Source organism: Chenopodium album, chromosome 4 (assembly GCF_948465745.1).
Source record: "Chenopodium album chromosome 4, dcCheAlbu1.1, whole genome shotgun sequence".
In the NCBI taxonomy this organism is placed as follows: domain Eukaryota; kingdom Viridiplantae; phylum Streptophyta; class Magnoliopsida; order Caryophyllales; family Amaranthaceae; genus Chenopodium; species Chenopodium album.
In genome coordinates this window covers 6,222,731-6,237,864 of record NC_137837.1, presented here as the reverse complement: position 1 = coordinate 6,237,864, position 15,134 = coordinate 6,222,731, and the positions used below count along the sequence as shown (strand labels likewise).

Here is a 15,134-nt window from a genome sequence, read left to right as displayed (position 1 = left end):
TTAGTTTGGAACAAACTGCTACTTTTACAACTTTGGGTAATGTGGTATCATGCATAAATGCATTTTCCATCTAGCAACTGCATTTCCTACCATCTTAACATGACATTTAAATCTTCCGTTGATGCCTCGTGTCATTTATGAGTTATTTAATTTAATACGCCCAAAAAAAACAAAAAATAAAAAACAAAAAAAAAGAGTAAAATTTAGACACATCTCCTATTTTACAACAAACTTTGTTAAAGCAGCACCAGAGTCCAAAGTTGAGTACTGGAGAAAGTGATCCGAGATTGCGAGAACTCAGGCTTCAGTATGATGATTTCTTCTAAAGCTTCTTCTTTCTTCATCAATGGCGGTAAGTCTCTTTCCCCTTCTTTTCTTTCCCGTTTTCGACTTTTGTCTTCTTCTCAAGATCGTCATTTTTTCCTTGATTCTGTTACTGAACGATCCAAATTAGGGTTTCAAAACCTCAAATCCCCCCTTTCTCTCTTCAATCAAATGATTAATTTGCGCCCTCTTCCTTCTGTTGTCTAATTTAATCAGCTTTTTACTGCTATTGTCAAATTGAAACGATTTCAACCTCATTCCACCGTTATCTCTCTCTTCAGGCAGCTTGAATTGTTTGGTATTAAACCCGATAAGCATTCCATTGGTATTCTTGCTAATTGCTACTGTCATTTGGGCAGAGTTGATTTCGGATTCTCTCTCCTTGCTAAAAGACTTAAGCTTGGTTATCCCCTTGATTGTGTCATTTTTAACACCTTAATTAATGGCTATATTCACTCTGATAAGCTACCCCAAGCTGCTCATTTGTTGAATCAAATTCTCAAGCTTGGTTTCCAACCCAACTTAATTACGTATAGTACTATTGTCAAAGGACTTTGTAGGATTGGCGACAATGTGTCTGCTCTCACTTTGCTCAACAAAATGCAATCTCGATCTCATTTTAAGCCCGACATTGTTATATACAGCACTATTATCGATAGTCTTTGTAAGGACAGGTTGTTACAACAGGCCCTGGACCTGTTCTCCTCCATGAAAACTCAGGGCATTAAACCCGATGTTGTCACTTTTACTTCCTTGGTTCGAGGCCTCTACAATTCCGGTTGTGGGGATGAGGCTAAGCGTGTGCTGACCGAGATGTTAGACAGCAACATAGCACCAAATGTTCAGACCTACAGCATGCTGGTTGACATGTTTTGTAAAGATGGTTGTGTTGATCAAGCTCAGTCCATTCTAAAGCACATGATTGAGAAAGGTGTGACTCCTGACATCATTACTTATACTGCCTTACTGGATGGATATTGTTTGCGTGGTCAGATGGAAGATGCAGAGAACCTACTTGATCTCATAACAAAAAATGGCTGTGAGCCTGACCTTTTCAGTTTCAACACTATGATTAATGGATATTGCAAGGCTAAAAACATTGACAAGGCCCTTAACATTTTCCAAGAGATATTTCGGAAAGATATAACACCTAGTGTTGTTACCTATAGCACTCTTATTGATGGACTGTGCAAAGCCAATAGACTCCCACACGCGCATAAGCTGTTCAAGGAAATGCTAGCTGCCGGAGTTACTCCAAATGTTGTCACCTATGCCTCCTTGCTTGACAGCCTTTGCAAAAGTGCGCAACTTGATGAGGCAGTGAAATTGCTTGAAGAAATGGAGGATAATGGTGTTAAGCCAAATGTTGTCATCTACAATATCCTAATAGACAACTTGTGTGAGTCTGGAAAACTTGAAGATGCCGCAAAGTTCTTTTCAGATCTTGTAACAAAAGGTCTGGAACCTAATGTGAAAACATACAATATACTGGTTAAAGGCTTCTGCAAGAAAGGGCTCACGAGTGAAGCTGCTCGAGTGTTGAGGATAATGGAGGAAGATGGTTGCCCCCCTGATGATCGAACCTATAATACGATAATCAGAGGTTATATACTCAACAATGACTTATCAAATGCATTATACTATCGTGATCTTATGGTTGGCAAGGGATTTGAAGCTGATGCAGACACTTTGTCATTGTTTGTTGGTCTATTGCCTTCTGATAACTCATGTGACTCAAAGAAGGACCTGCTTCAGAAGTTTATTAGCTGAATTTTAGTTAAAATGCATGTGAAGATTTTGGACCTTCAATATGTTTCTGCTGAGAAAGTTGAGGTGGAGTAGGATGCTCCTAGACAATCTATGAATAACAGACCGTTGTTAGCTCCATTTGGCATGTTTCTTGTGAGCTTTGGTGCAGAGATCACCAAAGAACAATGGTATCTTGTTTGTATCCAGATGCTTTACAACTTGGTTTGGTAAGAATTTCTGAACTTTAATATATATTAGGAAATTTTGTTTTTTACCACCTTACAAAAGCACTAAAATCTCTTTTACCACCTCCCAAAAAAAAAGTATTACTTTACCACCTTATAAAAAAAATAAATATAGGTTTTACCACCTCCACCTGACTCCGGTGACGGAAAGTTGATGTGGGTCCCATTCTAACGGCTACTTTTTGAAATTTACCCCTTTGTTCCTCGATTTTCCGTTATAAATACCCCTTTTAACCAATTTGTTCCAAAAAATCAACAGATTTTTGTTTTTTTTTTCGATTTGGTTCCAAAAAACTCAATTTAAGTGTGCCCTAGCATTCCCAGCATCGACTTGTTTGATATTTGTGCTGAATTAACAAAGTTCACTGAGACAGAAATTGGAAGGAGGTACGATGTTCAATTAAATCTCGAATTAGATGATTTTGTAGCAAATTTTTGCAAATTGTTGTCTGAATTATGTCGCAAATGTGATGTTTGATTGTAATTGTGGATATGACTTAAGAATTGAACCCCAATTTCGTACTTTTAACATTAGGGTTTTTGTTAGTTTCAATTGAATTGGGGTTTTTTAAATTTGAATTGATTATTATAATTAGGGTATGGCAATGGTAATTTTGTTCAACTGGGAGTAATGTTGATGATGGTGCTTGCCAATTGTTGAAGGAAATGTCTTCCGTAAGCTATTCACCATCAAAAGAAAAAAAATGTCAATGCGGAGTACCCATGGCGAGGCTTACTTCCTGGACTAGGGAGAATCCGGGACGCAAGTTCAGGTCGTGCAAGTTCTATGACCCTGTGACAGAGACAAGGGGTTGTAAAGCCTTTGAGTGGGTGGATCAGCCAGATGGAACACCATGGCAAACAGAGGTGATTAACAACTTAATACTTGACAAGAAATTGATGAAGGGTGAGATAAATGACTTGAAGAGGGAAGTAGATGATGTGAGTGGGCAGAGGAGATGCTTGTTGAATGAAATTGATTCCTTGAAGATCAAGTGTAAGGCACTGAATTCTGACAGGAAGAAGATGAGCATGGAGAGTCAAGGAAATGATGGATCATCAAAGAATTTGACTATGTTTATGGGTGTTGTTGTGTTTTGTTTCCTAGGTTTGGTTATGTCCTTGTATTTTGCTAGAACTTAGGATTAGTGTGGACATTAGTCAATTTAGGCAATGTTTTATGGCTTTTGTTAAGGTATCATGTTATGTATTTGAATATTTTGCGTAATGAAATGAAATGAAATATTTTGAAAAGGTTGCTCTAACTTGTAGTGCTTAATTTAGTCATTCCCATTCATTGTAGTAGCAAAAGGCATATTTACATATGCATACAAAATGTTGAGAAAGTGTTGCAGCAAAAGAGCACTACATATGTTGACCTTTAAAAACTAAGTTGTCCAACTACACACATGAAATTACTTAAAAAACTAAGTTGTTCATGAAGTACAGATTCTCTAAACTATTACAAGCTGTTCAAATTCTTTGTCCTGCTTCTGGTAACTGGCAGCTTGGGCCTTGGTTGTGTTGCTTGGGCTGGCTGAGATGAAGACTCATTTGGTTGGGGTTGAGTTGAGCTCTTTTTTCTGCCTCTAGGAGTGGGTTGACTCAGAGATTGATAGGGTGCTGATGATGCAGGAGCAGTTGCTGAGAACTGGGAAGATGTTGCTGCAGTAGTAGCCTGTGGTTTTGGCATTGTCAATGCAGCCTGCATTTCAAAAAAAAAAAAAAAACATAAGTCATCAACCTAAAACACATACAATGAATGCAACATTTCATGTATATACCTGTTTTGCAGCTTTAGCCTCACTTTTCTTCCTTTGCTCTTTCATCCAAGCTGTCTGCAGCTGTGGCCTTCCCCCTTTGGGATTTTGTGCAGGCTGCTGTGGTTTTTCTGGTGCAGGACCTTGCTTACAGGTCTTGGCATAATGTCCAAACCCACCACAGTTTCTACATTGCTTTTTGATCTTTTGTTTTTTCCCCTGAGAAGTAGCAGCAGCAGACCCTTCACCTTGTTCAAGCTTCCTTTTTTTCCCTTTTGGTCTGCCTGGCTGAACCTTTATCACAGGTGGCAAAGGCTCTCTAAGCTGGACCCTTTCCCAATGCTTTGAACCAGGCATTGCAGCTATAGGAGACTCATATGCATCTAGGTAAGTGACCCTATAATAGTGTGGATGCACATACAACTCAGGGTCCTCCCTCTTGTCTAAAATGCAAGCATAAGCATGGGTACAGGGTATCCCTGTCAACTCCCATCTATAGCAAGTGCAGGTCCTATTTGACAAGTCAACAATGCACTGGTCATCTTTGTATTGAACCTCATAGGTCTCTCCCCTAGAAGCCACAACAGTACATGCCCTAGCATACTTCTCAATGCCATCAAACAACTTGTTGACATATGGTGTTAATAAACCCTCCCAGCTAGAGGCAGCCTCCCACTTATCATTACTTCTCTTCATCATGTACCTTCTTAACCATTCCATTTGGGTAAGAATGGGCTTATCCCTAGCTTCCCTAATCACAGCATTAAAAGTCTCACACATGTTGTTTAACAACATGTTAGACTTGCATGTAGTTGAGAAAGCATGCCTAGACCAGTGGTGGGGGGGGGATGTTTGCAAGGTACTCATATGCTTCGTCATTGAGGAACTGAATTGACTCCATAGCCACCTCAAATTCAAACTAACACACACACACACACAAAGACACACAGCATACAAAAATTACTCAGTTTGTACAGCAATGCCAAACAAAGGATATACAGCTATCCCAAATTCAACAATCCAAATTATACATTCACACACAAGATATCACATGCAAACACAATTATACACAAAGTATTCAAAACAAATGCAAAGATAAAGTCAAAGTTCTTGTATATACCACTGTGCTTGCCCTAGCTGCTGCCCAAAAAAGCTCCTTGAAAGTGGCCCCATGAAATTGCAATTTGAAATTTGCCCAAATGTGTCTGACACAGAACCTCAGCTCTGCCTTTGGGACAACTTCAGCAAATGCTTCAATCAATCCCTAGCATATGACAACATACACAAAAGTTAAACCATATACATGTATAAAAAAAAATTAAAAAAAAACAGAGTCAAGGCACTTACTTTCTGCCTATCAGACATGAAAGTCAAGCCATGTCCTTTGTCAAAGCACCCTAGTGACTCCATCAGACTTTGAAGAAACCAAACCCATGTCTCCTTATTTTCAATCCCACATGTTGCCCAGGCTATTGGAAATATGTTGTTATTTCCATCTTTACTTACAGCCACCAAGATTTGCCCAGGATATGCTCCTTTAAGGTGGCAACCATCTACCCCAATAATGGGTCTGCAACCAGAGACAAACCCAAAACTCAGTGGAGCAAGGCAAATGTACATTCTCATGAAGATTGGCCTCTGTATCTGATCCATTGTATCCACAACCACATTGCAACTGCTGCCTGGGTTGTACTTTAGGATAGCTTTCCCATAGTCCCATACCCTAGCATATTGCTCAGCTGCACTCCCATAAATAACCAATTTGGCCCTGCTTCTTGCCAACCAGGCTTTGTAATACCCAACTTTAATCCCCAAATCATTCAATGCCCTCTCTTGAATCTGTCTTAACTTCCACCCTGGGTTACTCCTAAATTCCTCTAAGTACCTGTTTGCCAGAAATTCAGCTGTCACCTTCTTGTTCATCTTTGTCCTTACACACCTATGCTTCAACACTAAAGACTTAATCTGGAAAGCATCTGATTTCAGTAACCTGGAAGCATAGAACTTGAATCTGCACTTCCTCCCTTTCACACAAGTACACTGAACCAATCTACAACTTTTCTTGTTGTACTGACAACTACACCTTCTTCTACAGTAAGCTGTTATCCTTTTGCTGTCATTATGCAATAGGTAGTACTCATACCTATTCTCAATTGCATGTTGCCTCAAAGCTTTCCTCACCACTTGAACATTGCTGAACTTTAAGCCCACTTCAAATTGGATAGGCTTGGAGAAATCTGTTTCAGCATTAAACCAAGTACAACCACCATTGTCATCATCAGACTCACCATCTAAGCTCCTAAGTTCCTCAGATTCATCATCAGCTTCTTCTTCAACCCTGATGTCAAGTGAGTTCAGATGTCTATCAATGTCAACCCTAGGATCCTTAGGCTCCTCTGGATCTTCACCTACACCTTCCAAGCTGCCCTTCACCTCACTTCTAAGCAGATCTAAGTTTTGCCTCAACCACTCTTCATCAGATTCATCATCATACACATCCTCTTCTCCCTCCTCCCAGTCCAGTCCTAGATCACTGTGCTCAGAATCAGAAGACTCAGTTCCTCCCTCCCTATCACTGTACTCATCTTCAAACACCAACTTCTTCCCTGCTCCTTGCTTCTTCTTGCCTGCACCTTGCTTCCTAGGTTCTTCACCCCCAGATCTAGCACCAATAGCTCCCTCAAGAACCTTTCCCTTACCCTTTTCAGCTGCAGTAAACTTCCCAAAAGCTCCCTCACCTAACTTTCCCTTTCCCTTATCTTTTGCTGTCACTCTATCTGTAGCTGCATGCACTCTTTCACCCCTGTCCTCAGCTTCTTTGTCATGAATCTCAATCCCTTTTAACCTTGGGCTTCTCCTTACTTCTAAGCTAGTATCCTTTGGGCCTGTCTTAAGTATTCTAGGCCCACCAAATTTCTTTTTAAGTCTGCTCCTCTCTTTTGAAGTCAACTCATTACCATCTATAAGATTAAATGGTGTTTTATCAGTTGCTTGAATTTGCTCATGGCTAGTCACATACATCTCTATTTCCCCATCTTTATTCACTGTCTCAAGGAACCCCTTTACCTCATCATCACTATTCAACTCCCTTTTACCAGTTACCCAAGACTTCCCTTTCTGTTTATACCAACAACTAAATCCCTTAGGCACCCTAACAATAGCATACACAAAACCATGTATAGCTGACTCCCTCAAGTAGTGTACATCTATGCTAGAAACAGGAACATTTTTCCTCACATAAACCCAACCACCATCCCAATTTAACACCCTTCTATTTTTACCAACTAATGAGGGTATAAATGCACCCCCCAATGTCATTTTAAGGTTCACTTTATCCATCCTAGCTGTAACAGGTCCAACAACAACAAAACAAACACAACAATGCACAATCTCAGTATTTAATTGAACAATTAATCATTCAATCCAGTTTACAACTACTCACAAATTACAACATGCAAGACCAATTAGGCTACACTGTGCACTTAATTAACAATTAAAATATAAATAAAACCCTAATCAACTAATTAATTAACAATAACACAGTTCAACCAAGTCAAAGATTCGCATAATTAGGGTTTATAATTGTTTAATTCACATATTCCCAAAAACAGCAAATTTTACCCCAAATTACTCCCAATTACCCACACAAAGTACAGTAAGGAGCTAAAAAATACCTCTTTCGTCAGAATTCGAGATTCTTTGTCAGAAAAGACTCAAGCTTTTGGACCTTTACGCGTTGAAGATGACAGATACCTCGCTCAGTAGCTTCGCTATTGTGGTCCCAACTACTCTTGCTGAGGGAAGAACTGTGCGACTTAGGATTTGCTTTTTGACAAATATCAGAAAATGAGAGGAGAGAGAGTGACAAGGTTGAATGTAAGGGAGAAATTGATGAGAAATTGATGGAGAGAGGTGAGAATTGATGATAATTCAGAGGGGAAGGTGAGAAAAGGAAGAAAGAGAGGGAAATCGTATTTTTTGTCATAAATGTGGAGGGAAATGAGAAATGGTGGGACCCACAGCAACTTTCCGTCACCGGAGTCAGGTTGAGGTGGTAAAACCTATATTTATTTTTTTTATAAGGTGGTAAAGTAATACTTTTTTTTTGGGAGGTGGTAAAAGAGATTTTAGTGCTTTTGTAAGGTGGTAAAAAACAAAATTTCCTATATATTATGGTCCTTTTGTTTATTGTTAACAATGTAATGCCCTGTGAGTTCGCATTGGATTTTTTAGCTTGTAAGAAAAAAGTGCATATGAAAAAAAAAAAAAATGTAAATGTGATAGAATGTAGTGAACCTTATTCTTTTTAGTGAAATGAATTAAGTAAAAAATGAATAAAAGAGAATTATTGCCAATTGTGGATATGGGCAAACTAAAGTTGAATACGGAGTATGTTGTTTGATGATTTTGCTTGTTTTGAATGAAGGATTGAAGGGTGAAGGAAGTTGCAAAGCTCATTAAATTCCACATCACTTCAAAGCCTCAGGTTGATATATGTGTGATGTGCCTCTGCTAGACAAAAGTTGATGATGAGTGAAGCTAGTCAAGTGTTGAGGATAATGGAGGAAGATGGTTGCCCCCCTGATGATGTTACCTATAATACGGTCATTAGAGGTTACATTCTCAATAATGATTTGTCAATAGCATTACTGTGATGTTATGGTTTGCCAGGGATTTGAAGCTGATGCAGACATCAGAAACTTATCAGCTGAAAAGAAACATTGACAAAGCCCTCAACTTTTTTTAAAGTAATGTAAATGAAATAGCACCTGATCTTGTTACCTATTGCATGTTTTCTGGATTGTGTAAAGCCAGTTTACTCCCACTTGTGCATAAGCTGTTCAAGGACATGTTTTTCAGCTGAAAAGAAACATTGACAAAGCCCTCACCACCTATGCTTGCTTGTTTGCTTCAATATTGCACGATTTGAAGAGACAATAGCAATACTTGAAGCTACAGGGGATAAGGATTTTGAGCCTTCTATGCTTTACCTTTTTGCCTACTTGTGAGGATTCATGTTAGCCAGCCTCTATTCATTTTGGGACTAAGGCTTTTGTTGTTGTTTTGTTTGTGTGATGCTGTGAAACTTGAATTTTCAACAATCAAAGGCTTTTGCAAGAAAGGGTTATGAGTGTAGCTGTCAAGCTATTCTGTAAAATGGAAGTAAAGGGCTGCTTCCTCGATAGTGCCTCAGGTACTTTTGTAGTTCGATATTATAACTTAATTTTTTATGATGTCATATCTTCTTAATGAATTGTGCCTCAGTTATATTCTCTGTACCACCTCTCTTTCTTCAATGTCAGTTTGATGTCTTTAATTAAGTGGTTTTATAGGCAATTAGCCTTCTAAATATTATTATCTCTTTCTTATGTCCTCATTATTGTCTATTGTGTCAAAGCTTGCAGTGTGACATTAAGTTGTTAGTACTACACATCCCTTTAATTGCTTGTGCTCTTGCGGAATGATGAAAGCAATATAATTAGCTAAGACCTAGAACTGAGATTTTAATGCCAAAACACTTAGAAACTTGGAATATGATTAGTATGTTTTGAATGTTAGAATTGCTAAGACCTAAAATCAGTATTGTTGCTACGTAGTATGTTTGCTTCTGGAAATTTTCTGTTAGCTTCACAGATTTAGATGCTTTTAGTTGCCATTAGTTTTCCTGAGCCGAGAAGTCTTGCTTGCTGCATCATTTCGAATATGTGACTTATTTCCTTTTCTAGTTCAACCTTATTATATGCCTCTGTATTGATGAAGACGTAGAACTTAGACCTTTGAAGCCTGATGCAGGATTGCAATCGCCAGTGAAGAATTCAACCAATCTGTATATCACATGAGAGTATGAGACTCTCTCAATCAAATTTATCATCAAAGAAATTTTAACCAAGTTTTTTTTGGCAGTAGGCTGATGCAGACAATTTGAACTCAACTTGTGGTGTGTATGCTTGGTTATTTTGCTTTTCGGGTCTAATTAACCTTAAGTTTACATGAAACAAACTCAATTGGATTATAAACATAATTATATTTTGGTTATTAGGAGTCTAGAAGCCTTAAAATTTTTAGGTGCAACAAGAGCTATAAAATTTCCTTTAATTCATTATTTAAACCTTGAAAATCGATTACACAGGACTGTCAAGCTATATGCCTATAATAAACACAACTACTGCTAAATACATGCAGAAGCTACATTTATGCACTGTAAGTAATACATTAGTTCAATAAATTGAATTAGTATACATACTAACTTCTTCATTGTCAAATATCAATCATAGCTGCACTTTTACACAAGTTTTAGTTTACAGAACAGGGGAATTCAGATCTGAACTTTGGTCATCTCAACTATCTCCTTGAGATTAAAGGGGTGAGAATAAGATTTAGGGCCGTTAAATGCCGCTAAAGCTAGGAGCCTGTGAACAGCTTCTGTTGGATGAAATGCATCCCAGAAAGCATATTGATTCCTGTTTAAACATGGTATTAGTAAAGGAAGACACATTTTTTCTGCATTATTTCGCCCCACTCCACAGCATGCTCTCTCCAATTCTGTTAATCCTGCAATCCACAGATGATTACTAACATTAGACAAATGTGAACTGAGGTTGGATTTTTTTAGGATATCTTTCTCCATTTTTTGTTCTCCATAACTTATAAATGTCTCGTATTAACAAAGTTTTGGACAATCATCTAATACCAGTTTTAAAGAAAGGGCATTTGCAGGTATTCTAAGATTTGCTTCCAATTAACATTTCTTACCAAATTGGGAAGGATGAGCAAGTATATCCGTCAGAGCCTGGAAAGTATCTCCAAAAATAAAAGTTGCATTTGGGTGTGTGACATTAAATTGATCAACCGAGGTTCTTAGCCTTATGTTGAACATTTGAACCACATCATTGCTGAAGTTAACACATTTATCAGCAGGCAGTTGAGCCGCTGTTTTCTGAGAAGGGGTGCAGCCAATTGGCCCTACTCCAGCCAAGAAGAACAACCTTAGACCTTGATCGTATAGTGCCTGTGTAGAAGGTGAGACGGTGTTAATGGCAAGGTTCACATGTACCCTTATTTCTTAGAATTACATTGTGAAGCAAATCAAATCCTATTGTCTAAGAAAGGTTTGAGTTGCTTTAAACGTTCATGTCATATTCTTAAGAAGACTATTATGCAAACAAACGCATTTATACTTTAACTATTATAATGAGTAACTCGTAGTTGATCTCGAGGATACATAAACACCCTATTTCATATCTTTTTGATATTTTAGGAATTTGTGTTGATAGGTAATTTTGGTGTAAACTTAGAAGGCATGGATGGTTATGACACTACCCGAGTGTATGATGGATATCTTACAATTTGTCGTACCTGAATTTGTTTTGTGTATTGGTTGATGACAATATCAGCATAATTTTCGGGCTTGAATTTAGATTGACTTGGGTAAGTTGGATTGAGGTAATTGTTTACATAGTCATTGCTTCCTAGTATAACCACTGCCAAAGCCTTTGTAAGGTATTGTTGCAACTCCGTCTCATTCATATGATTCTGCAACTGTCTTTTGGTAATTCCGAAATTCCGAGCCTGTAGACTGAAGCTAAACCTTTCTCCCTGTCACAAATTACACTCATCATTAGGGCCCTGTTTGGTTTGATGTAAAAGGTTTTCATGGAAAATGAATTTTCCATTTTTCCTCATTTTCCTTTGTTTGGTTTGTTAAAGAGTGGAAAACAATTTTTTAAGGGTGGAAAATTCTATCCTTAATAATGGAAAATATTTTCCTTCCAAAAACAAGGAAAGCCACGTTTTCCTCTCTCCTCCTTACTTCTTTTTTTACTTCCCTCTCATTCATCCTTACATTTTCACTCTTATTTTTTATTTTTTGGACTTTTCTTGTATGCAACCAAACAAAGGAAAACTAATTTGCAATTGTGTTATTCCTTGAAAATTAGTTTTCATAAAATATGTTTTCCATGAAAACTAATTTTCCATTGAAAATGTTTTACATTAAACCAAACGGGGCCTAGATTTCACCAAGGAAATAAGACCAAATTAGAGGAATAACATGTCTAAATATGATACTGATCAAATGATAATACACGTCTTAAAAAATTTTAAAGAAAATGTTTTTTTTTTTATTTGGCATAAATAATGACCGTCTTTGCTTTTCAAATCGGCCTAAAACTTAAATTTATAATACATAGTATAAAAGTACGAGTTAAAAAATAAAAATAAATAAATAAAGATGTGATGAGAAGATTTATGGACAAGTTGAGATTCTAAGGATTAAGAGGAGGAAATTTACCAAGGCTTGTCCACTTTCTTCAAGAATTCCCCCGGCAGCTGAGGCGTAATTTACACCATACATGATGTCTCTATCAGTAGAGAAGGGATTTGCAAAAGGTGGTAAATAGGGAAGTCCTAGCGATTCAGCTGCATACATAATTTAGTTCATAAAGTATGAATATATGACATGTTAAATAAATTAAAAGGAAAGAAACAAAAAAAAAAACAATTTCAAATATGGATGGGTTATATAAATTAAGAAGATCAAACCAATCAATCAAAAAAAATCAACTATATAAGCATAGTAATGGATTGTGTGATTTGTGTTGACATGGTGCAACCCTGCCTAAGCCTTGGTGGTCATGTCCTGCCAGCCATCCTAGGGACCTGGCCGTACGTTGTGCCATGCTATACCTTTAGAAATCTACTAGTACATTGCGTTGTCACAACTCATTTTACGTCTTATTTATTGATTTTTTTTTTTTTTTTTTGTTTTTGAAATTCTAATTCAAACTCACTATAAACTTGTTTCATGCAATACAAAGTAAAGTAAAAAGTAAATTCGCGAATAGAAATGAGATTAATGAAATTACAGAGAAAGTCGATTATGGTTTTCCCGTTGGTGAATCTTCCGGTAGGGCCTTGATAAAAATCAATCCCGTAAGGGTAGAAGTTTGCTTTAGCTTGGGCGGTCAAGTAGTTGTTGTTTCCATTATCAACAAGTGAATCTCCAAAGACGTACATTGCTGTAAATTGTTGAGCACTTGATGCCAATCTAGCATGTAAAAATGCACATATTAGAACTATAAAATTGATAATTCTCAATTTCTTGAGTATTCTCATCAGGCATAAATTCTTCATGATTGATAATATAATGTTAAGGTATATTTTTGGTTCTTTTTTGTTATTTGTTAAAAGGTATACGATCTTCGAAGAAGTATATAATGACTACGTAAAATGTTGTAAGAAAGCATATAAAGAGGGGTACGCGTTAGTTAGTTTAGATGCACAATTTGTTTGCAAAGTTTGTTAACTTGTGGCCTTTACTCCCAAATTTCCTCTTTGATGCCATAATTTTATGCATGGTTTTTCCTTTTCGTTTCCCTTTTGGTATGACTTTTAGGCTTAAGTAATGGAGGTAAACATAGCTTTTTTTTTTTTAAGAAAACATATTTATTTATTTTATAGATAAATAAAAGGAAAAATTGTGAAAAATAATACAAACTTTGAGCAATCCGTCAAAAACAAGTCAAACTTTTAACTATTTTTTAATAATACAAACTTTGAGTGGTATCTGTTTTAAACAAGTTAAAACCGATTAGTTACCTCATGAACAGGTTATATGGGACACGTGATATTGTATTATTTTTCTAAAATTATTAAACAACTTTATAAGATAAATAAATAAACAAATCGGCTAAATAAGTTGTAGGTTTTTTTTTTTTTTTTTTGACAAAAAATAAGTTGTAGGTAAAATAACTTGTTTAAAGCGGATATCCCTTAAAATTTGTATTATTTAGAAATTATTAAAAGATTGACTTGTTTTCAGCAGATCGCTCAAAGTTTGTATTACTTTTGACAATTTTTCCTAAAATTAATAACAATAACCGTAATTTTGGCTAGTCTTTTAGAATAAACTTAATTGTGCATTAATCCATCTTCACAACTGAGATAATCTCGTCTTTTTTTTTTTTTAAACGAGTGTTATACATAGATAAATTTTTTAGTCCTTCTTATAGAAATAGTGGCATTGGACTATTTTGGAGAATATACTTTATAATTCACTTCAATGTTGAGATTAATCTAAGTTAACACATACGATTTAATTTGAATCATAAATTTAAATTAACTTGCTAATGACTTTACAACTTAGAGCTCACATTACCTAGCTTTTTCCAAACATGAATACGCTCAAAATAATTAACAAAAAAAATGTAAGCTAAAGGGTGTCACACCAACTTGTTTGTTTGCTAACGAAAAATCATGTTATTCTCCTTGCAAGTAAACTTGAAGCATAAATATCATGTACAAAAGGATGAAAGTTGTGGGCCATGACAGACAAATCCAGAGGCTAAGTATGGATCAATACATACTTTGAAAGCATTGTTAATGGTTGCGATCATAATTCATGAATAAAGGATGTCTACATGATATGATATGCCTTGCCTTTTTCCATGAAATATATACTCAAGAGTCGAGATGCTTACGTTTCTTTAATTTAATTGCCTACTTTGGATAATCTGGGGAGAAAATTAAAATAGAGAATATATATTATAGCTACTTACCGCGATGAGAATCTACACAACTACATCAACTGATCAACATATTTAGGGTTTGATTTATTTATCCGATTTTTCAATTAATTGAACTTATTTAATTAGCTCAAGCAAGATCAGAAACAAGATCAGAGCGAGTTTACAAAAAATATTTGATATTAATTTATCTTGTTTTACTCCCTTTGTTACGGAGTATTATTTATTGGCGCGTGGACGCGTGGTTTTAGATTTTTTATTGACTTTAATATTATACCGAGTGCAAAACTATACTCTCTCGGAGAAAGTATATATTTATACTTTCATCTTCTACGTATATCAAAGTATAAAACTCAGAAAGTAATTTATATATATCAAGGCTTGCTAGGTCATATTGGTAATTGATTTATTGGGTAGATTAATAAGGGTGTTTTATATAATTTTTATTTTATTTATGGGGAATCAAAGTGCTTTTTTTTTTAGTGAATGAAAAGCACAATTTCTAAATCTAAATTATGCATGCAGTGATAATT

At 36.2% G+C, this 15,134-nt stretch overlaps 2 protein-coding genes and 1 pseudogene across 3 annotated transcripts; 1 reads left to right on the top strand and 2 right to left on the bottom strand.

Moving 5' to 3' along the window:
• The first annotated feature begins 136 nt into the window (after window positions 1-136).
• LOC145628735 (uncharacterized) lies at window positions 137-8,861 on the top strand (annotated as a pseudogene). The gene is made up of 2 exons (XR_014111477.1): window positions 137-2,300; window positions 8,505-8,861. The product of XR_014111477.1 is annotated as an uncharacterized LOC145628735 (transcript).
• Window positions 3,781-4,876, bottom strand: LOC145627539 (uncharacterized). The gene is made up of 2 exons (XM_081679917.1): window positions 4,103-4,876; window positions 3,781-4,023 (listed from the first exon to the last, which is right to left on the bottom strand). The coding sequence occupies exons 1-2, from the start codon at window positions 4,871-4,873 to the stop codon at window positions 3,781-3,783; spliced, it is 1,014 nt and encodes a 337-aa protein (XP_081536043.1). The 5' UTR covers window positions 4,874-4,876.
• Window positions 8,862-10,151: 1,290 nt separating the features above from the next.
• LOC145628737 (GDSL esterase/lipase At5g08460-like) lies at window positions 10,152-13,210 on the bottom strand. Its single transcript, XM_081681122.1, has 5 exons — window positions 12,943-13,210; window positions 12,369-12,496; window positions 11,435-11,674; window positions 10,832-11,087; window positions 10,152-10,630 (listed from the first exon to the last, which is right to left on the bottom strand). Exons 1-5 carry the CDS (start codon window positions 13,208-13,210, stop codon window positions 10,395-10,397), a joined length of 1,128 nt encoding a protein of 375 aa, XP_081537248.1. The 3' UTR covers window positions 10,152-10,394.
• Window positions 13,211-15,134: the final 1,924 nt, after the last annotated feature.